At 39.2% G+C, this 25,140-nt stretch overlaps 1 protein-coding gene and 1 pseudogene across 1 annotated transcript; both read left to right on the top strand.

The window, feature by feature from the left end:
- The first annotated feature begins 303 nt into the window (after positions 1-303).
- LOC110046088 (uncharacterized) lies at positions 304-24,638 on the top strand. Its single transcript, XM_089298808.1, has 5 exons — positions 304-751; positions 11,145-11,560; positions 12,052-12,289; positions 13,491-13,592; positions 22,304-24,638. The coding sequence occupies exons 2-5, from the start codon at positions 11,159-11,161 to the stop codon at positions 22,468-22,470; spliced, it is 909 nt and encodes a 302-aa protein (XP_089154934.1). The 5' UTR covers positions 304-751; positions 11,145-11,158; the 3' UTR covers positions 22,471-24,638.
- Positions 5,217-6,618, top strand: LOC149106687 (P2X purinoceptor 7-like; annotated as a pseudogene).
- Positions 24,639-25,140: the final 502 nt, after the last annotated feature.

Here is a 25,140-nt window from a genome sequence, read left to right as displayed (position 1 = left end):
AAACTTAAGGGATTTGATTACGTAGTTTTCTAGGAATTAGAAGTTGGCTCATGGGCACAAAGGCATTGCACAGAGGCAAGTCGCGCGTGATATTTTCCCATCAAGTGTGCTTGGTATTTTCTGGGTAAAATTAAGTAAAATTAACTGTCGATCTTTGCAAATGAAGAAATATTGCATTAATTTCTACTAAAACAAGCAGGTCTAGGAGAACCTGTTAATCGTTGTTCGTTTTGACATTATTTATGCACGCTGGAAGTTTTGTCAACGCTCTGTTGATTTCTTTTTACGTATTAAAAATAAGAATGAAATTGAAGTTAACAACAATAAACACCAAAAGAGAGATGTTTAATTCTTTGTTTTTCAGTTATCGTTTTAAATGCCGTAACCCCATGGCAAGATCGCGAAGACATGAAGTTTGTTTGGGTCAAAACTCCAAGAACTACATTGACGTTAAAACAACACTTTTATTAGCAAAGACAAAGTAATCAAAGACAAGACAAATCTAAGAGAGGTCGTCCACAATAAAGCTCGTCAAGCGTAATAAAACCTGCTTAACTAAGCTTGCTCATGATAATTCTAGTTTACTGATTGGCAAGTTGAGGACAAAGGTTAGGCGTTGGTTGACAGACATACGCAATTGCTTGATTGGAAACGGAATAAACTGAGCGCATCCTTCGCCATCAGTCCACAACAACTTGCAGGTTGATGTCATCGAGTCTTACCTGTCCTGGTGGATAAGTCGAAAGTATAGGTGAGTTTGTTTGCTATGACTGCATATTTAAAAAAAACACAAAACAAAAAAAAAACGGCGGTTAAAGTTGTGGGCAATGTTGCAGCAAACAAATCTTGGGTTTTTAGGTCCTATTAAAAGAGGCAATTGTTCCGGTCCGCGCACTTCCGATGATCTAGCTAGATCGTAATGAAGGCTAAGGTGCATTTCCTTCCGACTTACTTAACAGACTTTTATTTCCGGCAGCTGACTAATGTGTTATAGAAATGCCAGTACGATTCATTAGTATAAACGCTGCACATGCTGAATTTCCTGCGTGAAGAAATTTCAAGTTGAAGCAAGATGGTTATCGAACGATTTTCTTTGAATGACCAATCTGAGCACTTTATTATCAGTTTCTCTCAGATCTTTTGTTAGTTACTTTCCAAAATTGATTAGGACACGAAGACCGTAATAAGCAGGAAAATACACTGCTACATACCGGTAAAGACCAGTTCTAACCGCGGGTTCTTTACCAATGCGGCCATCCTTCGGTCCCGATTAGAAAGTCATACTGCATGATATTTTCACTGTTTTAAGAATGGACCAAGATTTCACAGAGAAATAGAACGGAGGAACAGACTTGATAAGAGAGGTGAACTCGGTAAAAAGAAGGCTTTTTTAATGATGCCTTTCAGTTCAATATAAGAACTTCAGAACTTAAAGGATTTGATAATTTAGTTTTCTGGGAATTTGAAGTTGCCTCAAGGCCACAAAGGAATTGAAAGTCGAGCGATATTTCCCTATCAAGTCCGCTCACTATTCTCAGCTTATCTTAACCTTACTCTCTCTACAGTGACTAACGGTTGTCGACTGTAAATTAATAAACATTGAATTGGTTTCATCTAAAACAAGCGAGATGTGGCCCGATGCGAGTAAAATTAAAAATCGCTCAGGAGAACCAGACCTTTCAGTCTTCCTTTGTTTTCACAATAGTCCAAGAAGTATTTTCATCCGGTTTGGTGAATTCAGTCCAGTTTAGATGAAAGTAGACATTGATGATAACAAAACCGAGAAGAGGCATACGTTCATTAGCTGATGGCTTGAGTTATTCCCTTTTCACGTCGAAATTGGAATGGCATGTTCAATTATAAACATTTGTTTAGGTTGGAAATTCCAAGAACCGCGCTGCTACAACATAGCTAGGTAAATCAAAGATCTTGGTTTTAAGCCAAATGCATCTCCATCCGTTCCTGTTCTTGTGCACGTCTGGACTCAAGCATTAAAGCTCTGAAGCTCATTTTGCTCCAACTAGCTAGTTCAACTGACTCGTGCGGTCATTTGCGAAGGCTTGCTGTGACAAATTCAAAATGAAAGAGAAACAAATTGAGGTGTCTTTTGACGAATTTAATTCTCCTGATAGTCTGGCTTTCCGGGAATCCTATTCATTGATCGATTCTAATCGTTCAGTGAAAATGAATGTGATATAACTGTGTAAAAACACTTCAAAGGGAAACGTGATGCAGCCAAATTGGCTGATGTTTTCTTGTCTGTCAAGATTTTAACCACACCTTATGAACGATTCACAGTTTCTGCCTGGCCTTACAGATTTAAATTAAAGACAATTTTCAATTACATCCACAGCCGATATATCTTTCTACTGTCTCAATGAAAATAACTGACCTATCGTTATACCCGAAGCCTAATTCGTGCTTCTTGGTCAAGACCATCAATCTTTATCATGGAAACCCTTGCATGGCTGGAACTGTTCTCGATCTTGGCCAGCGAAGCTACGGTGCTGTATTGTGCAAGTAAAATTAGCAGCTTAATTTGTTTTGTGTGTATAGATAAAACAAATTTGTTCACGGTAAAGAAAGATATTTCGATGGAGTTTTAAATCAATGCTGTCACTTTACGATAAGCCGCTTTAGGTAACTTATTGGCTCAAAGAATGGAACTGAATCACGAACCGCGTTATTTCTGGGAAATTCGATAAGTTGAATAACTCGTTTAGTAATGTGATGTATTAATACTTTAGATCCGGTTATTTCTGCTTTCTTTCATCGTCTGGCTGTATGAAAACATTTGAAACGAATTTTGAATTTATTTTCATGAAGTTTATTGCTGTATACCAATCACATAGTTAAAACAATGAACTTGGCCACAATATCCCTAGACTTCGATCAGTTCCATTGTCGTTTTTGTTCTTTAAAGACCAGACATTTTCACGAAATAGATTCTTATATCTTTCTTATGATATTCTTCCAATTCAACATTTCAGAATGGGCAATGATAATACCTTACTGATTGTGAACTCTTGCATCATATTAGAAGATAAATTTGAATTCTTGGGAGACAATCAAGGCGCCAGTTGGTCTCACTTGACGTTCTACAGCATTCAAGCCACATAATTAGCTTTTCTGAGAAACAATGCTGATGAGTGCACAAAGCAACATATTATTTTAATTTCTTAGCGAGTTTTGAAAAAAAATATCAGTCCATGGCAGCAGTGGTAACGTCTAGTGAATATTGGGTTCAAAGTCGTGAGAAAGTTGTTTCCAAAATTAACACAGATGCATCTTCATCTGTCTCTAGCTCTGTTCCGGCTTGTGTATGTGTTGAATAAAAAAATTTAAAAAATTAAAACTCTGAGGTCTACTTTGGTCCCCTTAGTTCACCTCAGTGACTCGTGTCCTTTGCCGACTCGCTGTGATCAGTTCAAAATGAAAGAGGAAACAAATTGAAGTGATTGCTGGTTGTATTTAATACTCGTAATAGTCTAGCCCGTCTTTAAAATCCTATGCCCCGAGGTAAACTTTATTTTTGGAAACTGAAAGCTTACCACATAGACTTTGAGCCAAGATAAGAGTTTATGAATGCGTCCATTCAATCCATTCAGAACTTCAGTTATGGCTCTCACTATCCATGTTAGAATTGTGTAAATTTGTTGTTGCTCATTGTAGATATTTGCCATCAATTACAGGTTATGCCCAACACCACGAATATGCACCTCACTGAAGACGAAGCCATGGGAACAAATTAAATTGGTTATTTTAAATGAGTTGTTGGGCTCTGAGTCTGTTAATTGTAGAACACGATCCAGGAGATTTCATCTTCACATGGCTTTTCTCGTTGTAGAAATACTAAACCAAAGACAGATAATTAAATTGCATTAAAAGTTGCCAAATGGCCATTTTTCAGGGTCTCCCTAACTTGGAGGGAATCAAGCGTCTTTACCTACTATTTTTCCATAACCATTCGCTCACCAAACCTAACATTTGTGACAAGTTCGAGGAAAATAGGAGATTTGAGCTGTATCACCTCCTGCCTGCTTCTGTTGGTTTTCTCATGGACGCGCTCTTTATTTTTCAAGCTGGGAGCGAAAATTATCACATTGAAGATATTGTATTAGTGCTCTAAAATTGAGTATTAACTTAAATTGTTTGAATGTTTTATCAAGGAAAAATTACGTTGTACCAAACTTCAATCCCGGCTTTTCGACAACTGGTGTTATCATTCGATGCATTATTTTCTTCCTTCCCACTGGCCGAAAGCCCACTACGTGAGCCCCAATTAACTGCCTACAAATAATTGTCTGCTCATGCATAATACCGTTTAAACGTGCTTTGATGTAAATAATATTCTGCTTATGTACAATTAAAACCGCGCTCTCGTGTGAAAAATGGCGGATCGCTTCCTTGAACTGTCGGAGATTAATCCCGTGGGATGCCTGTTGCAGGCCACGGTTAAAAGGTTTGCCCGGGGTTCCTTTTTCATCGTCGACGCGAATCGACAAATTTGATAGACAATGGAATGCACGTCACAGCTGGAAGGTTAAACTTGGAAGCACATGCAAGATGACATGACTTTCGCAGAGGTAAAAGTGCTGTGATTTCGAAAGATTCTGCGAGGAGAGGAGAGGTTTGAAGCAACTTTGACACACCATATTCATTGAATCAGTGCATTCCAAAATCAAGGGGTCCATCATGGAAAACATCGAGACCGACCATTTCAAAAATTGCTTCAAATTGAAATATCTGTTAGTTTGCACTTGAAGACATTTAAACCTCGAGAGTTTTACTCTATCGCAACCCATGAGTCGACATTCGTGCTACGTGTATGTTTAAGGTTTTGTCTATTCTTGCTGATATTGAGCTACCTGTTTACCAGAACGCACATGTAAATAGTGTTTGAGAGAAGCTTTATTCCAGTCGATGTTTATTTTATTTTCAGTGTTCCACTGTTAACATTTATAAATACAAAGGGAAATATTTGTTAAGAAGAATTGCTCATGGTCCTCATGGAAACTTTAATCCTTTTGTTATCTCGAATAAACAAGCACACATTATCAATGGCAATATACCGGTTACGTTACGTTGCGTTATGTTTTTCTCTCACACAACTGAGCCTCTAAGGACAATCAATACTTTTCTTAAAGGAGAAGTTCACCCAAAAATAGGCACTTTTTTTCTTTTCACCAACGGAAAGCTAGTGCAAGGATCGGTCACCAAAATTTCAGCTTCCAAAGCGCTTTCAAACCATGTGAAATCCTCGTCTAAAGTTGCACGAAAGTCGAAAAACAACGCCGCCATCTTGAAGTAACTTAGCAGCCAGGTGATGTATGCGTGACGTCAAAGAGCTCAGCAAAATGGCTGCTGTGGAGCCCTATCGCTTCGAGCCAGAGCGTGCTCCCGATGAAAACCAAGCACCTGATCGAGAGGATGATAACGATGGGCCTGAAAGACTTATCAATGTGAACTGGTGCACCTGCGGTCGTTGTGAGACCAGAGAGACTGCAAGAGAATGTATCTGTTGTCTCGAAGAGCCCGAATCGGAAAACAAGTTTGCGGAAGGTATATTATCAATTTTGTACTTTTCCGCCCTTTCAATGCACAGTCAATCAAGCATCAAATTACCTTGATTAAGCCTAGTTTAAAAAGCCCCGTTCGGAAATGAGCATTGCCATGACCTGACATGTGTCATCATTTTCATACCTGAGTTAATAAAGTTTTTAATTAGTCCCTACTTGGCTTGTCAATAGTCATTGATATGTTTTTATCACAAGGAGTGAGCAATCGTAGAAAATGGTGTGTGTTTCAATCGTAAATAGACAGTAAGGAAGGTTTTTTTAGCTATAAATTCCACAGAACGTGCCCTATAAACAGGGATTTTTGTTCGAAACTAATTAAATTTGGAGTCACTTCACTTGCGAAACAGGGATGTGTTGTACAACAGACCACGAAGAGTTTTCTATCGTATGCCTAAATCGGGCTGCTTTAAGGACAGCAATTACAGGGTTCCATTATTTTAAACAGATTGCCAGGACCCTCACCCATGTAGAACCGGTAAGAAATGTATATGTATAAATTAATATTTATTAATATTTATCATCAAGAATGCAGCAAACAAAAATTATACATCACAGCCTTGTGGTCTTTATTTCATTATGTGAAGCAATATTATCCTTCAAAAAATGGTCACTTGAAGCTTTGTTTTTAACAGTTGAAGTTGTTGACAGTCTATAACATGTTTACAACTCGGATAGACAGTACAGTAAAGGCTATTAATTCTTCTGAAAGTTGCATGTCACATAGCTGCAAGCACCTTAAACATTAGAAGATATGAAAGATGTAAATCTTTATAACTTGAAGAAATTAGGACCTATTTCTATTTTTAAAATAGCATAAACCATTCTACATGTATACTGTGGTGCGTATTTCAGAAACTGTCGCTATGCAGCATACAGACAGTATGTGTGGTGGATATACGGTAGACTGAGAAAGAGAGACAGAAAAATTATTCCGTCATGTGTTGCATCTATTATAAGAAAAGAATTCCCAGAAGCTGATGGCAATTACACAGGCTTTAAGGATCCAGTCGCTAAGGCTGGCTTAGCATTCCGGCTCTAATTTGTTTCATTATTCAAAAAAAATTCTTAATCACAACAATTCGTTCATGCAGCCCTGAAACAAATTGAACGTAAAAATGTAAAAGTAAATTCACAGGAAAGACTGTTTACAGTGTGGTACCATATAACAATACCTTGTCATTTGTAATAAGAAAAATTGTCATTGAAGTCTTGACACATACATTGCAATGATGTCTTCTTTGTTTCCACGGGGATTTGGTGCAATATTTTATGGAAGGTGTGGCCTTTCAAGGTCGGGAACTTCAATCTCCCCCTTCTTCAGTAAAATGGTATCACTCAGAAGAGCGTGGACAAACTGATATGACTTTTCTTAGTATATGTGCTTCGCCACCCACTGTTTCTGTAGCTTTGGATATACACACTTGTAGCGCTCATCTCCAGAAGTGGTGGTGGCCACCCCTCTCCCCACATTGCAGTTGTGATCAATAACAGCAAGCTGCGTTCTGCTAACCATCCCGTTGTAGGAATAATGCTGCTACCTATTCACATATTTCTTTGCCATTGAGCCATGGAACACCTCTAAACATCCGGTTTGAACTAAATCAGCCAGGAGACGGATATCCTTCTGCAGCTTAGGTTTCCATGCCACTTCCTTCAGAGCGTTGTGTGCAGGAGATCCAATTGGAAGCCATACTTTGTTTCTTCTCTGCTCATTAGTAAGCTCATCATGGTCGCAAGCCGAAAATAATTGGAAATCAGGCCATTCGTGTACGTCGGCCACGCGGTAAACGACTGATTTCTATTTCTCTTGGCAAAGCAGTTGATCCTCATCAGAAGTTGCCGCGCACCACCACAAGTGATTAACTACAGATGCGGTCCATGGCAATAGATCACCGCATTCGGGTTTCTTGGACGCAGCAGCAATACTTTTGTGCACGGACTTTGCCAAGTGCCATGGATCGAATCTGTGTTTGATGTGGACCTTTTCCGCTCTCATCATTGCGGCAACTTGGAGATGCCTGCATATCAAAAATAAAACGTCGACAGGTTAAATGTCTTTTCGAGTCTTTTATAGTGGCAGTGACGTTTTCCCACTCTTTTAATGTAGTATTCCATCGGATAAAGAGTACATTAACACGGAAGGAAAATCATATTACGTTTTACATAATTTAGTTCAGTTTACAGGTCGCGATAGATGTTACAATTTGGAAGCACAGCGCACCGAACAAAGCGAAAAAAATTGCGTGTGTGCTTAACATATACATGTAGTTATGTAAAATTATCTTCGAAACATTATCTCTAACAGCAATAGACCGCAATTTCTATGGGTTTACCGGCGTAATTACATACTTGGGATGTTGGAAAAACACTCAAAAAGATTATAAATCACTCGCCGTGGGCTCGTAATTTATATACTTTTCGAGTGATGTCTCAGCATCCTAAGTAGGTTATTAAGGCGGTAAACCCATAGAAAATGTGGTATATTGAAGGTTTCATCAATTTACGCGAGTTAAATCTGGATAATGTTGCACAAATAGCTATTTTTAGACTGTTTAACGGCATGCTTTTCTGATTGGTAGATCTACGCTTTGGGTCATTTTTAGCTATAATTAGGCACCTGCCATTAGTCAAAGATAAATACCAGTCTGTTGCCAGCAAGTCGATCTCTTGACCATCTCTTTCTAAGAATTCAAAGCACCTTTTCAACCCCTCCTCCTCCATAGCATTGGAGTTGGCAACTTCAGATACCTGCACAAGGGAAAAATCCACGATCTTTTCTGTCGTCACTTCCATCACGCTGTACGCCCCATACTTGGCACTGTAACCAGGACTGTCACATCGTCCGTCACCGGCAAGCATTAGAAGTTGTCCTCTAAATGACTGAAGAATTTCTCTCTGCTGGACAATGTAATGGTTGTTCACCACTGGCCAGAGGTATTTCCTTTGAATATAATAACAAGCACCTTTCTCAAAAATCTTATGTTGCATGCACTCATGAGAACACTAACTTTCATGAAGTGATTCCCAGTAAACAGGATTCGACCGCTACAAATAAGGTTTCCGGCTGCCATCCCTTTTGTTAACGGCTGAGAGAACCAACGCTCAGTGTGGCCAGCTTTGCACACGGTGGTTACACAAATCAAGTTTCCTTTTTGCTTGAGATAAGCATTCTCAACGATAGCGCCGCAAATCCTGCAAAGTTGAAACAACTGATCTAATTTGCATAATAGAAAAACTTTAATATCTCTAAAACGAAAAAAGTTATTTCAAAAAGAGAAACGCCACTCTTCTGTATTTTGAAAGGCCTTTCAAATAAGCAAAAACTATTTTTCGTGTCATATGTACTTTAAACAGCTGTCAAAAACAATTGACTTGCTCTCGTTACAAGACTCCTCGTTTTTTTCAAGCCAGTTGATGCTTGGGTAATGAAAGAAATCTGCACTTTCGCCATCAGAATCTTCATCTTCTTCGGGGTTCCAATCTTCATCTGAGATGTCGCAGCTGCAGACTAAGCCTGAGTCATCAATGTCATCACGCCATTCCTCATCAGACTTGTCAGAGAGCACCGAATTGTGTTCAACTGCCAAGGAGACAGGCTCAACGTTTGTTACTGCATTCTGCGGGTCAACATCCTGCTCTGGTTTGCGGCTGTAAGCACGATCTAGGACCACATTAATATTTTCTTCGTCGTCTCTCAGGTGCTAATTCAACAACTGGCTGGTCTATAAAGACGTCTAGGGGTTCTGTTTGTGTCCCCACGTTAACAAACGTTTTGACAGGAGCTTCTATGATGGAGTCTGTTTCTGCACCAACATCAGCAAATTGTTTCACAGCATCTCCCTCAAGTACAAGTGCAACCAGAAACAAAGTAACAGAAAGCAGAAACAACAAGTGTATTCAAATCTTCCCGCCGACGTCGCGCCAAACTTCACGCTGAGCTCTTTGACGTCACGCATACATCGCCTGGCTGCTAAGTTACTCTAAGATGGCGGCGTTGTTTTGGTTTGAAAGCGCTTTGGAGACCGAAATTTTGGTGAGTGACCGATCATTATACTAGCTTTCTGTTGGCGGAAAGAAAAAAGTGCCTATTTTTGAGTGAACTTCTTCTTTAATGTTTTGATAGTTACCCTACACCAGTCCTCCTCTCACACGAAAGAGCTTCTAATTATATAACAGACAATCAGTGCTTTAGCCTGTTAATGTTTTAGTAGATTCGTTACGTTCATTGACGGCAATACAGCTCTTCACAATATTTTAGTCTTCAAAAAATTTTAATTATTTGAAGACTAAAATATTATGATTGGATAAACGCAACGTTTTAAAAAACGTTGCGTTACCATTCATGTCTCAAATTTTCTGGCAGTTGTCAACTTAAGTGATATGGTCGCATTAAAAAAAAAACAAATTCCATTTTCCACGTTGCAATATATTACTCCAGCCAGTTTTGATGCCATTTCTAAACACCATGCACACTCTTGTTCCATCTTGTAGATCACCCGGAAAGAGGAAATAGGAGCCGGGGAAGGAGACTCTGATCACACAGTGTAATTTTCCGCCTACCCTATTTTCCACTACAAACTGACAGTGCTATGCTCAATGCTAATGCCAATGCCAATGTTAATGCCAATGCTACGCTCACTAGCCAAAGCATCCCACGGAATCGTCTTTAGGCGTCTTCCTTAAATATGAAAACAAACTCGGTGATCGACTGTTTAAACAATTTTGAATTCATTTACCGCAAAATATCGTGATTTCTCAGAGTCTCGCATATCAATAGAATTGATCTGTTAGCGTCTGACAAATCACGAAATTTTGCTCAACCTCGTCCAATAATTGGTAATTATTTTCGGCACATAGATCTAGTTGAGAGAAGACTGCCAAAAAGCTGATTTAAAATGCTACGTATGGTTCAGAAAAAAAAAAACCCTATCGAGACACCTTAAACCCTCTTATTAATGTATTCCTATTCCACCAATTCAAAGAAGAAGCTCAAAGAAGCTTAAAACCGGGAGTTTAAAGTTTCACTATCCTTTTTGTTCACAAAGATAAATAGTTGACACCATTTTTCGCCAAAAAAAAATGTTTCGTTATTCTCTAGTGCTACACGTTCCATCACATGTGTACAGTTCCAACTACTCTTTTTAGCTTGGTCAATATCCAGTATGAATGATATGGAAGGATTCCCTTGCTTAACGTTGTTTCATTCGTTTACATTTTATATTGGCCCTTCCTTACTGTTCAGACCTGCGATATTCGCAGGTAATCATCTCGTAACTTGATCTGAGTTAAACGTAAGCCATTGGAATTGCACTCGTTTCCAACGTTGAAAATGTGGCTAACAAGGAAAGCTCAAGGATTTAAACTTACATACGATAGAGGTATTTGAAATGAAAACTTCACTTCCTTAATATATCCATGCAGTCATTCTCCTCCCCGAGGACCCCGAGGCCTCTCCTCACAGCCCTGAAAATGGAGAACAAGCGATTACGAACCGGCTCAGCAACAGGCAGACCAGTCATTTATTACGTCGCACTCTAATATGTTTTCTTGTTGTCTTTGGTGCAGGCGTGACCATAAGCATGGACGTCCAATGGGAACATTACATAAACGGTGGCTCTATAAGGAAGTTCAGGGAAGACGCTATCGAACAGACCGAAGAAGTTGAAAAGCACCTGAGTACCTTAAACGGCATTAAACAACATTTAGAAGCTATCGACACCCTCATTGCTGAACAGCCTTCTCAAAGTTGTCAGGATGTTCTGGCTGTAAGAGGTTTCTGCCAGAAGATTCTATTTAGCAACTACGAGTACGTGAGTAACGGTGCTGCTGCCGTTTTAATGACGTCCCGTCAAATCACGGAAGAGGAATCAAACATTCCGGCATCAATGCAACCTAAAGTGAAGGATATCAAAGGCTACTGGGAAAAGATCGAAGCGCGAAGCAAGATAATTGAGAGTTCGATACAAAAGATAAACAAAAGGGTGTGTGTTTTTAGTCTGAGAAGATCTGTGATATGATTAATTAAATGATATCACTAACCGTTTGTTCGTCTTTTTAATTCACAATCCGACCTTAACGCTGAATAAATGCTAATAGCTTCGAACGAACAGAAAGCTTATCGATTTTATCTTCCAATATAATTATACACACAGTTACCTTTTTGCACGGTTACAAGAATTGTTTGAATCTAAAGATGTTCTACCATTGCATATGGATAATGTACTGATTGCGTCTTCGTTACGCTAGTCAAACGTCACGATCAAAAAAGCGTATTTATAAGGCACTGGTGTGACTGCGCGTCCCAATTTCGCTTACTTATCGGGACACAAGTCTCGTCCTGGCGGACAGCGAACGCGGTGCCAATTCGAAATGAATTTAAGACGTTCTCCTTCATCAAGATGTATATGAGAATTATTAAATTACGCTCCTCTAACACTGTTTTAGCTGTATGCTTTTATTCACTTTCATACAGATCCAAGAAGCCGGAAATAAAGGATACAAAATCTCCCAAAGCGAAAAGATTGACTTTGAAATGGATATATTGGATCTTGAAGAAACCTTAAAGATATGCGCTGACTACCTGAGCCAGGTAGACAGGGTACAGAAAATGCTTGCATCAGACATCAATAACTATTTAAGTAGTGTTGGCATGCTTACTGTCATTGGAGGGGGAATTTGCATCATTGGCGTTTTCACCGCTGTTGTCGCAGGTAAGTAATAGCTACCGTACTTTTGATCTTTTCCATTGTGAAGTGAAGTGAAAGACTTTATTTAATGAGGGTGACCCGTGACAGTAACTTAAGTTACTGATAAACTTGGGGCCCTCAGCTTAAAATAATTAGAATGCTAAAAATATATTATTGTATCCCTGAATTGACTTTTATACTTTAGGCTAATTGTAGCCATTTGTGTTATAAGCTATGTGCGCGTGTATCTTGACTTCATAGGAATGAGTTCATTGCTGGAAGCCATACTGACTAGCTGTAAATGTCCAACATCTTCAAGCAGAAGTGTTTATGTTAGAGCCTAGTGGCCAATCGTACCGGAAGTAATCTACGGTTCCACTAGCATGAACCAGCTAGTAATATTTGTGCTCTCCTTCCCTCCCCGGATGTAATGCTAGTCCATCGCAGGGTTACAATCTATTTCCTGGATAAAGAGTCTCGGGGAGAGATACAACACAGTGATGCAGCCAGAATATTGAGCCCGAAATGGATGGCAGTATCCGGAGTCCAGCACTATAATCAAAAGGCCCCAGACCCTACCACCCGTCATTTTCACTTGGATATGAAAAAGAGAATGTGTGCCTCTCTTAACGTTTCAGGAAAGCCTACTGGCAACTGGAGAGCTTATACCCGAGGTTTTATATCCAGTAGCCCAGTTCTCCTCTATAAGAGAAACGTAAAACGACAATATGAGACTTGAGCAAACCACAATGGCGACGAATAATGTAGGGCCGTACAACAAAACAACCACGTGGAACACCCAAGTTCTTCATGGATTGGAGAACCTGTTCTACGACAGCTGATTTTTTCTTATCTCCCGTTCAGTGAAGTTTAAAGCTATCATGACAAATTTTTATCAAATTTTTTGAGCGATAGAAGTATTAAACGGATTTAGGTAATTGCAAAATTTAAAGGTAAAATTTAATATTTTTTTTACTAAGCGTCGCCTTGGCCAGCGCTTTCTTTATAAATAGAGCTTCCTAATGACAACGACGACGATTGTGATAATGATGACGACAACGATGATGCACATGGTGAATAAACTACACACACGTAATTTTTATGGAAAGCGGTCCAGAAGCGAATTTTAAAAGTCAGGGATATTTTGATTTTAATTCATTAGCTCTTATTCCTGAATCATTTATGTATCCACATTTAATGATTTAAACTGTATTACTTTTTCCAGTTGTCGCAGCAATTGGACGGCCTGAAGTAGCAGCAGCCTGTGCAAGCTGCCTTCCAGGAGGAGCACTGGCTGTGTACATGCATAATTTATATCACTTCTGGTGTAAGTATCCGGTGCGGAGAGCTAAAAAGGAAGGCCTGCTCTCTGAGTTAAGGACTCTAGAAATGGCTGACAGAAAAAAATTAACAAGGTTACGAAAGTAAAGAAGAAAATTGATCTTGGACAAATTTTCAAAGAATGAAACCGAGTAAAGTTACATTCATTTTGCACTCAGATTTCATACATTCTTTGAGTGTGATGAATACACAGGGTTCAGCGGGGACACCACTTACAATTCTGTCGTCAGGTATACTTGTTTTAGGGAAATTTGATATTCCTTTACTGCAGTTCTCATTTACTGCAAGTTTTGCCCCCGATTTCTCCGCTTTCCCCGTTGCACTTCAGATATCTTTTAACCACTGACGTAGCCGTTGCCGTCGGGGTTTTCTTAAACTCCTTTTTTAAAAATATGACGGATACACCGGGGAAAGTATGTGCAAGTGTGTTATACAAACTGATAATTCTGTCTCTCTGTCAGTGATTGTCCATTGATATTTGAACGTGTCTCCAAGGGTTTCGTTATTCGCGAGATCGTACTGATCTCTGCGAAGTTATGGAGATAGCATGCTTGTACTACAATGTTCATCATTCTCTCTTGTATTCATTGCAAGGTAGCTCCCTATAATTTAGCTTGATTTTAATGTACAGTGACGTGCCAAAACTCCAAAACACTTTAAGAAACACTCCTTTTTCAAAGCTAGTGATGGATTTAAAAAAATGCATAGCATTGTTGATTGTTTACTGAATTTACCGCTAACAAAAGATCTTACCGAAACTTCGGGAATCAAGCTACCACTTGGTATAAATCAAGACTGAAAAACAACGCCGTTCCGAGTTGAGAAGTCTACAATCATGACGTCAGTGCCTGTAAGGTCGCTCAACAAAAAGGTTGGTAGTTGAAATCTTGTTTCTGCGTAGTTCAGAAAGATGTAAAGCAGAAAAGGTTGCTTTTAGTTGTTTTGCAAAAACGGCCTTGAAACTTTTGTAGTGAAGCCGAAGGGATATTCGGCGTTGGGAACCAAGCGAGGACGAAAACTTGCAAATTCGCCAGGTACTACATGGAAAGATGGCGGACAACAAGGACGTCTTTATTTTATTGATTTAGTTTTGAAAAGTTTTATGTATCGATTAGCGTCATATTCATTATTGAGTTTGTTTTCAATCTTGTTCTTAAAAATTTAGGGAATCCGAAGTGCCCTTGTAAGCAAAGTTCTGCCAGCTGTCCAAGGAACTTGTTAGCTTTTATCACCCAGAATATCGTACAACAGATTTGAAGGAAGCGAAGAGAGAAAAGCTGACGGTCTTTGGCTAAACATTTACCGCAATCGCAACGAGTGCGATTAGGCAATAAAACAAATGAAGGGAGTGGCATTCGTTTTCTCCTCTGTCTCCTCCCTAGAGCGAAGAAGTAAAGAAAAGAAAAGTGAAGACACTCAACATCAAGAAGACGTGAAAAGCGATGTAACAGAAGAAAAGTACTGGCCAGCCATAACATACTGGATAGCTGTGCAGTCCTTCAACGGCATGCGCGTATCAACAGTGCCCTTGCACGGCCTTATTAAATACGGGCATGGAGGTGACGGCAAAATCCCTGCCAGCCTGTAAAAGCGGCAACGAGGAAGAATCAGCCGCACAATTCTGTTCCACTGAGAAAGATCACAACAACATGTTTAGGCAGAAAAATGTGGGCCAGTCATTTGCCCATGGCATGGTAATACTACAACATCAACTGTTAGACGAGCCTATGGAGTCTCTGCATGGAAGCGAGCTTGTTGTCAGATTGTAGCTTATTTCTAGCAAGTTTGCTGTAAAGCTACGGGACAAATTGGCACCAGCTCTTGTCAGTGCTGGCCTGGAATTTGACGTGTACGGAATCAAAGAATGCCATATTCCCTCTCAAGCCCCAAAAGTCGCATAAGTACTTGCATCACTGCTAGTGGTGGCGATAAATCGAGCGAGCCATGGTGTAGCTGGGTTACGCACTGCACGGCGGAGAAGTTTTCAAGAAGGTGAAGTCTTCTAAATACACATACCAACTCTGTTGTCCCACAAAGAAATTCCTTTGGCTACTTGGCAAAAGCGATAACTTTGAAGACACCATCGTAAAGCATCTCACTGACAAGCTTTTACAAATTCTTGAAGACAAAGAACGCGAGTTCACCGGACAGCTGGCTCTTGAATACGACTTGATCAAGGTAAATTCAGGCTAGTGCTTCTCGGTGAGTCAGCAAAAGTTCAGGTTAAATCCCATCAGAAACGCAGATATTGGAAAAGTAATTACCAAACAAAAGACATTCAACAAAGGCGTGATCGACAAGACAACCCAATTTATGTTTCAGGATGAGGCCTACGCTAAGCTGCTCGACCCTTACGATTGGAAGTTTCGTCCATTTTCACTCGAAAAACGTGTCCGTGTCTTTTTAAGCTCATTTATTTTGTTACTCAGAGTATCTTATTCTGTCGCTCCCTGGTTCTTACTCATGGAGGCCTCACCGCCCATGACCGGAAGTATAGGTCCTCTAAATCTTATAACATAGGATGTTCCAGTTTATCACCTGTCAGTAGGACATTAATTTTGTTGAGCATAACGGAGTCTGGGTTTTTGTCGAGGGTCGAGGGTCGAGGGTACTATGTCGAGGGTCGAGGGTATTAAAACATGAAATAAGATAAATAAAAAATAAAAGAAATAAAATAAAATAATAATTAAAAATAATAATTAATTCGGAAATCTTCGGGAATCTCCGGAACATTTTAGAAAATGTTCAGAAAGTTTCGTATGCCCTTCGGACAACACTCTGAAAAACTTCTATAGGCGGTCAGAATTCATCGGAAAATCGAGTTCGTGTTTTCTTTTGAAGCTGACCGCTGACCAAGTTACTTTTTACCGTTGTATCGCGGAAATTTTTTTCATGTTTCGAGTTCAATTAGAAATTAATTTGCACTTGGGAGTTTTTTTTTCAAAGCGGCTCGCGCAATTTTCAGCTTTTTGAAAAACTCACTCGTGCAAATAACTCTATACGGTATGATTACCTATGCAAACAATATTATACATGATGCATGAATTTTTCTCCTCGTGTTAAACAAATAGCTCAAATAGCGAGTGGTAGCAAATGGTATCCCACGGATCTTCCTCGGCAATCTTCGGATATTTTCGAACGTTTTCGGAAATTTTCTCAGAATTCGGAGAGTGTTCGGAAACATTCGTACAATCTTCGGATAATTAGTAAACTGTGTCTCTCCCGTCCCCCTCCGCCCCCCCCCCCCCCCCTCCCTCCCAACAAAACAAAAGGATATTAAAGAAAAGTATTCTACAGCATAGTTAAGCGGTTGATTAATTCCGACTGTATGGGAGCCTCGAGCTCCAAGATAACAAAACAAGAAGGTCCTGCTTGCATTACGTGTCACGTGTCAGTGTAATTTCAAAGAAAAGCGCAACCAAAGCAAGAACATTCCAGAAAACATCAACAAACGACTGACCAGCATCTCATCTAGCCAGAAAGTTTTCGACGAAGCGATTCCGCCGTACCAGAAAGCGCTTGACGAGAGCGGCTACAATCACAAGCTCACGTATAAACCACAGCCAAAGCGCAACAGAAATCGCCAAAGAAAAATCGTATGGTACAACCCCCCATGGAATGCTAACGTGAAAACTAACCTGGGAAGGAAGTTCCTAAACATCATTGACAGATGCTTCCCTAACGGACACCCCCTACACAAGATCTTCAACAAGCACACACTGAAGCTCAGCTACTCCTGCATGCCTAACATGAAGAGTATCATCTCGTCACACAACAAAGCACTACTATCAGATTACCACCAGTCGCAAACACAAACAAACGCCAAAGAATGCAACTGCAGAAAAAAGGATCAATGCCCGCTGGACGGAAAATGCCTCACACAAAATGTAGTTTACCAAGCCACAATCACAACACAAACGTCATCAGAATCATACGTGGGCCTCGCCACAAATTTTAAAGAGCGCTACAGGAATCACACAGCATCCTTTCGACACCAAAACAAGAGAAACGAAACTGAGCTATCTAAACATATTTGGACACTCAAAGACAACAACAAACCTTTTACCATCAAGTGGAGAATCATTAAGCAGTGCAGACCTTATAGCAACATTACTAACAAATGTAATTTATGTCTTTTTGAAAAATTCGTGATCATCTGTAAGAAGAGTTTGTGTACTTTGAACAAGCGAAACGAACTAGCAAGTGCGTGCCCCCCACAGAAACAGATACCTACTCAAGAACTTTGTGAGCAAGTAACGCAATCTTTTAGCAACACGAGATTTCAGATTTTAAATCCCATAGCAACTGCTTCATTTTTTTATTCTTATTTTACTTTTTATTCTTATTCTTATTATTTTATTATTATTATTTTTTATTTTATTATTATTTTATTTTATTTCATTATTATTATTTTTTTTTTATTGCCAGTTTTTCAATGTTATATAGCATCTGTTTTTCCATATCATAGCAACTGTTTTATATCTCATAGCAACCTAAAGTTAGCTTTTAATTGCCAGTTTGTGAAATTTAACGGTCATTCGTTGATATTGCCTGATGAGTGTGGTCATCCTTTGACCATACGAAACAGCGTTGTCGCAATAAAACGATGAATTGAAGTCTTGCTACCATTGTTTATTATCTACACTGCTCCTCTCAGAGTCGAGCGCTCTATAAATTTATTCTGTTCAAGTTCAAGAAGTATATATATATATATATATATATATATATATATATATATATATATATATATATATATATATATATATATATATAAAAGACTTCGACTTCGAATGAACCCGTCATCGGTCGTTGAAAACGGACACAAAACGAGATGCGCCTCTGAGTTAGAAGATATGGTGTCTCTCTGACGCATTTGTGCGAAATTGAGCCAGTTTCCAATCGAATTTGCCTTGAGGAGTTAAAGAAGGCGCGTGGGTTTTCTTTTCACGGGAAGGGAAACAAAGGAGCTGCCCTGACTATACATTTGGATTGGTTTTCGCTTTAACCATAAAACAATTGTTGAAAACCAAACGAAACCGCCAGCCACGATTGATTTATACATGAATTCATTCACCCAAGAACGACGGAGAGAACCAGAAAGTGTTTTCAGCTTGCGCTGCCCGTGACCAACCTCCCAGAGCATCGAATCAAGACAACAGCTTCAAAACTCAACAAGTCAAACGCACCAAGTTAAGTCTTCCGATCAATATTTTATTTATATCATGACTTACACCCATTGTCATGCTTTTAGATTGTATGGGGACTAGATAGCTACTAAAATGTTAAATCACTATTTTCATTTGTGGGTTAGACCCTAGACTGAAGACCATGGTACACCAACTGTTTTCTGAAAGACGAATCCAGATATATAGTAAAATCACCATGTAGCCGCATATTATAAATCGGCTCTGTTTTTCCCACGCAAACGTCCTCGCAGTATTTCTACGTTACCGAGTGCTACAGGATATTTTACAAAAACCACAAAATTTTTCAGTAATGCGTGACACTATAGGAAACAAAAACAACAACAAAATCGTCATTTTTCCCTCGCTCGTTCATATCATACGAACATGTGACATATCCTTTTCTGGTTCATCCAAACTGAAGTCCATGCAATACAGTTGCTGAGTACTTCGGGATATGTAACAAAATCGTCATAGTTATTTTTCCGTCGTGCATGACATTATAGGAACATGTTACATATCCTTTTCTGGTTCACCCAGGCTGAAGTCCATGCAATACAGTTGCTGAGCGCTTCGGGATATGTAACAAAATCGTCATAGTTATTTTTCCGTCGTGCGTGACATTATAGGAACATGTTACACATCCTTTCTGGTTCACCCAGGCTGAAGTCCATGCAATACAGTTGCTGAGTGCTTCGGGATATGTAACAAAATCGTTATAGTTATTTTTTCCGTCGTGCGTGACATTATAGGAACATGTTAGATATCCTTTCTGGTTCATCCAGGCTGAAGTCCATGCAATACAGTTGCTGAGCGCTTCGGGATATGTAACAAAATTGCCATCGTTATTTTTCCGTTGTGCGTGAAATTATAGGAACGTGTTACATATCCTTTCTGGTTCACCCAGGCTGAAGTCCATGCAATACAGTTGCTGAGTACTTCGGGATATGTAACAAAATCGCCATAGTTATTTTTCCGTTGTGCGTGGCATTATAGGAACATGTTAGATATCCTTTCTGGTTCACCCAGGCTGAAGTCCATGCAATACCGTTGCTGAGTGCTTCGGGATATGTAACAAAATCGTCATAGTTATTTTTTCCGTCGTGCGTGACATTATAGGAACATGTTGCATATCCTTTCTGGTTCATTCAGGCTGAAGTCCATGCAATACAGTTGCTGAGCGCTTCGGGATATGTAACAAAATCGTCATAGTGATTTTACCCTCGTGCGTGACATTATAGGAACATGTTACATATCCTTTTCTGGTTCATCCAGGCTGAAGTCCATGCAATACAGTTGCTGAGTGCTTCGGGATATGTAACAAAATCGTGATAGTGATTTTTCCGTCGTGCTGTTTCCAGAATCGCTCGGCATTTCTCGTAAAGAATTACATCATGTACTCGAGATTTCTATCGCTCTTGAGAGCTTTGACATAATTTTTGAGATAATTTCCTGACTGCCCATAACATTAACTGATTTTCAAAGTGTCGGTGCACATGATCTTCGAATTCGAATATTAGAAAATTCAGATTATTTTTGGAATCGCTAAGCAACAAACATGTATACAGAGAATACCCTAAACAGGTTTCAATCAGGCTTTCCGCGGAAAATCTGAGAACATTTCTGACTCTCGGGCATTTCTGGGCTGCTGGGCATAGTCACTTCGCTTACTGAATAACAGTGATAACTGAGATTAGCGAAAACGTTTCATCTATACGTGCTCCGTAGCTTTACAAGAGTAAGAAATGTATCAAAAAGTCTAAGTTTTAACCTGGCGTTTGCGCCCCAACCTAGAAAACACTTTGTTTCAACGTTATTTTTTCTTTTAATCCAAATTCTTCACGTCAGTCGCGCGATTTCCCGAATCGCCGACTATTAAAATGTTTTGTATCTCTCTGACACGATGGAATTGTCTTACAGTAAATATAATTTCACACTTTACGATTATGACACATTCGTGCAAAACTTGACGCGTTTTCTGGCACATAAACGATCACCGACAGGGATATGATTACACTGGAATGTTGTAAGCCACTGGATATCCCGTGGAGATGTAGGACTAAAAGTTCTACATCTCCACGGGATCCCAGGTCTGTTTTTTGTTTGCTAAGAACGTCTGGCTCGTTATGTCCCGACTGTTGGCTTTATTTTCGTTGCCTTCATTTTCGTTGCCTTGAGCATGAAACGACTCAATAAGGCCAAAGTTTGGCTTTTTGTCGAAATAAAAGTACCATTGGTGTTTGTCCTTTACGTGTTTCTTGTAGCCTCTTGGTGTGGTAAATCCATCATGTTTGTAGGTTTGGACTGAACAGTGAAAAAGGCCATCAGAATCATGTTCCTCTTGTGTTTCGGCGATACGTTTAGTAACGTTGATTGACCAGTCAACCGCGTCTCCTCGTTTGTTCATCTGCAACACCAATTTTAACTCGCAATGATCCGACAAGACACACCAGCCTTCCCATACTAGCTGGCGTATTTATTCCTCCAAGAGACATCATTCAATACGTGGCCAATCAGAGATCTGTTTATTCGCCCTCTGGCCGAACATGATTCATGTTGCCCCTTACCGCACTTTCTCTGACCCACTGTTCACACAACACAATTAAACAAGTCCGGACATGCCCTTTCTCACTCTGGTCATTGATAATTCACAATATAAAGAAATCAAGGACCGAGTTTGAACTTACACGGGCCTGTCAGCTGATTATTCATAAGCCTCTAGCAGGCGACACCAGCTTAAATTGATTTGGCATCGTCGTGTATTGAGAAATTGCCGTTCCCATGCAGTGGAAACGGGGACATTTTGATTAGGAACAAAGTTTTAAGTTTGTGAATCGTACCTTTTTATCAAGGTAAACCGCGTACTATGTAAGTTAATAGGAACAAAGAGTTCCCTATTGGGTTAAGTGAGCATCAGATTAGGAACGCTTGTTCTCCTTTCACCCAAAAGAGAACAAATACAAAATCGGAACTGTTTAAAAATGACCTATTGTTCCTAAAAGTACAATGACATAACAAATTGTTCCTTTACACCGAAATAAATAGGAACTTTGTGTTCCATATTATTACAAAAGGACCGTTTGTTCCGAATTTAAGTAATCTTTGTTCTCGTTTAAGAAATAAAGTTCCCTTCTGATAGGTTTGCGTAAATCGTTCTAAAAGGCAATTAAAGGAACAAAAGAAAGAACTCGCGAAACACTCGTTTCTTGAAAAAGGATATTTCTCTCGTTTTGAACAGCTTGAAATCGGATTTTTAAATGTTTTACGGCAAAGAAAAGCCCAACGACACCCTGCACGAACAAATCAAGTGAAAACGCTTTGTTTAAAGGCAAAATCTTGGCTCTTATTACTTTTGGGAAACGTTGATGATGGTGTGTCGATGATGATGATGACGATGACTAAAATGGTAATAGTAACAATAAATCATGGCTCCAAGACAAGTCTAACCAATATAAGCAGTTACAGTCAGTAGATTGCATTCTGACTCATACTCTCTTGCTTTTCACTATTGTAGGTTTTATAGCCCATCTCTTTGAGGCTTCAGCTATCGTTGCTTGTCTCTACCTGGTGGTGACGTGGTGGCGTGCCAGGAGCAAATCTTACAACAGCCTATTATTTATCTTTCGCAATTTCTCAGATCTAATAATTAAAAGCCAAGACATGCGTTTTAGACTAAATTAAGTACCGCAGTCCCAAAAACTTCCGAAAATGAGCTCCTACATCTCAGGCCTTGTTCGAAAGTTGTATTTCATATCTGTTGGATCTCATTCAGGAATTATTTGCATGAGAAGTTCGAGGTTACAACTGATTAAATTCGAGAGATTGAAATTAAATACGACTCTCGAAGCGTCTTCGACCGAGCCAGTTGAATTTTCGAAAGGAATTTTGATAGTTGATTTAGAAGTCAAACTCCACATGTGCCGAATGGCATGCACAAAATATGTTACTGTATTTTCATTGTAATAGCACTGTCGTGAGAATATGCCACAAAAGGCCTTCGATTATCTCTCAAAAACACCATTTCCACAAGAATCAGTATACTTTTTTTCATTTTTTGGTGGTAAATGTTTGTTTTCCCTCCGACTTTCTCACAATTCAACACGGTAGAAAAACTCGCAAGAACTGATTAAACTTGGAGATTAGCATTTTTCTCGCACATTGGTGATTAGTTTCCCAAACTGGCTATTTGAAGTGAAGCCAAATAGAAGGGAATTTTAACCTTTTCAAACCTCTTCTTCATTTGCTCACGACCGTGAATTAGGCTTGACGCATTTAGAGTTCGGCCGTCTGAATCAACAAGCAAACTTATTAATAGTTTTGATTAGCTTAAATGGGAACAAGATATCGGAACGTGAAATGCGATATTTGAACTTGGTCCAGGCCCCATAAGCTCCTCCAAATTAATAGACTTCTCTATGTTGACGCCAATTCAAGTCTGTTTCCTTCACCAGTTTTTGTTTTTGTTTGTGTTTTGGTTTCATTACGTGAACTTTCGCGCTTCTAGCAACTGTACTGCTTGTTGTTACGGTATAATAGCCAAATGCCACTTACCGGTTTGGAGGGGTAAACCACGACGTGTTGTCTTTCACATTATTTAATTGAAAGATAAATAGAACCTATCTAACTCAGAGCTTAGTAAGTAAATATCAACTTATTCTTAACTAGTCACCATAGCAACGAGCTGAGCCTACCGACGTTCGCAGAGGTCTGGCTAGTTTCCAATTGAACAAGAAAGGGAAAATCTTCGGGTCACCTTTACGAAGATTTCATAGACACGGCACGTACACTCTGTTAATGCTCCTTTTGTCTTAACTCTTGTGCCGGGTATTCTCGTTGTTGGGTTTTACTTCGTTGAAAAAAAAAAAAAATACGTTGTTGCACTCGTGAGTCACTCACGATGTTGGCACACGTTTCCTGCTGTAAAGGAATGTATATTCAGGACTAAATTAGAACTTCAAACTGAACTGAACTGAACCTTAAATGTTCTAAAATAGCACTTTGCTTTTTGTAGGAGATAGGATTGAAGTAATTTTTTATATTCAATCTAGTAAATATATGACTTAAATTGTAGTTATCTAATATATAGAACTGAAAGTTATACTTCTTCGTACAAGTGCAATGTTAACCTCCTATTGAGATAAAACTATTTTAGACTTGACACTTTCAAAAGAATGGACAGTTTTAAGAGGGTCTGGATGGGGTTTCTGTAATTCCAGTTATCAGTTAAATTTTGGCCGATTTTTCAGTCCCTTTCTTAGCTATTAGTATAGTCTTTGCAGAACTGACTTTCAGGTATCAGAAAAAAAAAAGAAAAAAAAACGTGTCATTTACCATATGACAGGTAAGATTTTGACCTATTCTCAGTTATCAGTTTAACACCATCCAGAGCCTCTTTCAACAACTTTTTCAGTGCACCGTTTGATATCCGTCTAATTTCTCTGTTCAAATAGTCAAAAGACAGGCGAAAAAAAAAAATTGACGAAAATAATTGTAGTCTTGATGAAATAGCAAATTTTCTGAACTAATTTCTTTTAAAAAGTTGGTTTATAATGCCAGTTGTGAGAATTACGATTTTAATCCAAATACAGAAAGCACTAAAAGGGTTGAAGAGTTCTTGGTAGTGTAAAACTAGATAGTTAAAGAGTAGACGTAGTATTGAAAGGCTGAATATACCAACAGCCTTATTGTAAGACCTCAAGGCTAATTTTCTTAAAAAAACGTAGACAATAGCTAACAAACATTTTTACTGTATTTGTATAATGTTATGCTGTTATAACGTAAAGAGGTTTAAACCTTCTTTACGGTAATCTATGTAGGCTGTTTAAACTGCTTTATTAAAGAATTGTTCAGTTGAGCATAATTTTTTAGATGTCTTCCTTTTCTGCGCTTTACGTCTATTGGCTGTGGGGAGTGTGGGAGGAGCCGTGACCTAATGATTAGTGCGCTGGACTCCGCATAGGGGAGTCCTGGTACAAGCCCAGCCTGTGCTCATTCTGTTGTGTTTTTGGGCAAGACTCTTTACTCTCACAGTGCCTCTCTCCACCCAGGTGTACAAATGGGTAACTACGATCTGTGGGGGCAACCTGACAGAATGCTAGGGAGGATCCTACAATGGATTAGCATCCCATCCAGGGAGGAGTGATTAGATTGATGAATCATTTGAACTTCTTTTGATCGGGTGCGCCCCAAAATTAAACTGATGATGATGTTCAAGTTCAAGCCAGGCACACGTGATAATCTTTTTCATAAAACGATAACAAAGTAGATACTGGTTGAAACTTATTTTGAATGAATGCAGTGCGTGTTGAATCCCTTGCTCGTAGCAATTTCAAGTTAGGGAAAGGTGGCCAT

The sequence above is a fragment of the Orbicella faveolata genome, unplaced genomic scaffold (genome assembly GCF_042242905.1).
Source record: "Orbicella faveolata isolate gen_17 unplaced genomic scaffold, um_ofav_v1 contig_3, whole genome shotgun sequence".
NCBI classification, from domain to species: domain Eukaryota; kingdom Metazoa; phylum Cnidaria; class Anthozoa; order Scleractinia; family Merulinidae; genus Orbicella; species Orbicella faveolata.
Note: the sequence above shows the minus strand (reverse complement) of the source record. Positions and strands in the feature narration are given on the sequence as shown.

Excerpts from the sequence above, each read along its gene's own strand:
- LOC110046088 (XM_089298808.1), top strand. The coding sequence starts at position 11,159 with ATGGACGTCCAATGGGAACATTACATAAACGGTGGCTCTATAAGGAAG. Across the intron at positions 11,561-12,051 it reads TACAAAAGATAAACAAAAGG|ATCCAAGAAGCCGGAAATAA; the intron begins GTGTGTGTTTTT and ends ACTTTCATACAG. Across the intron at positions 13,593-22,303 it reads TAATTTATATCACTTCTGGT|GTTTTATAGCCCATCTCTTT; the intron begins GTAAGTATCCGG and ends TCACTATTGTAG.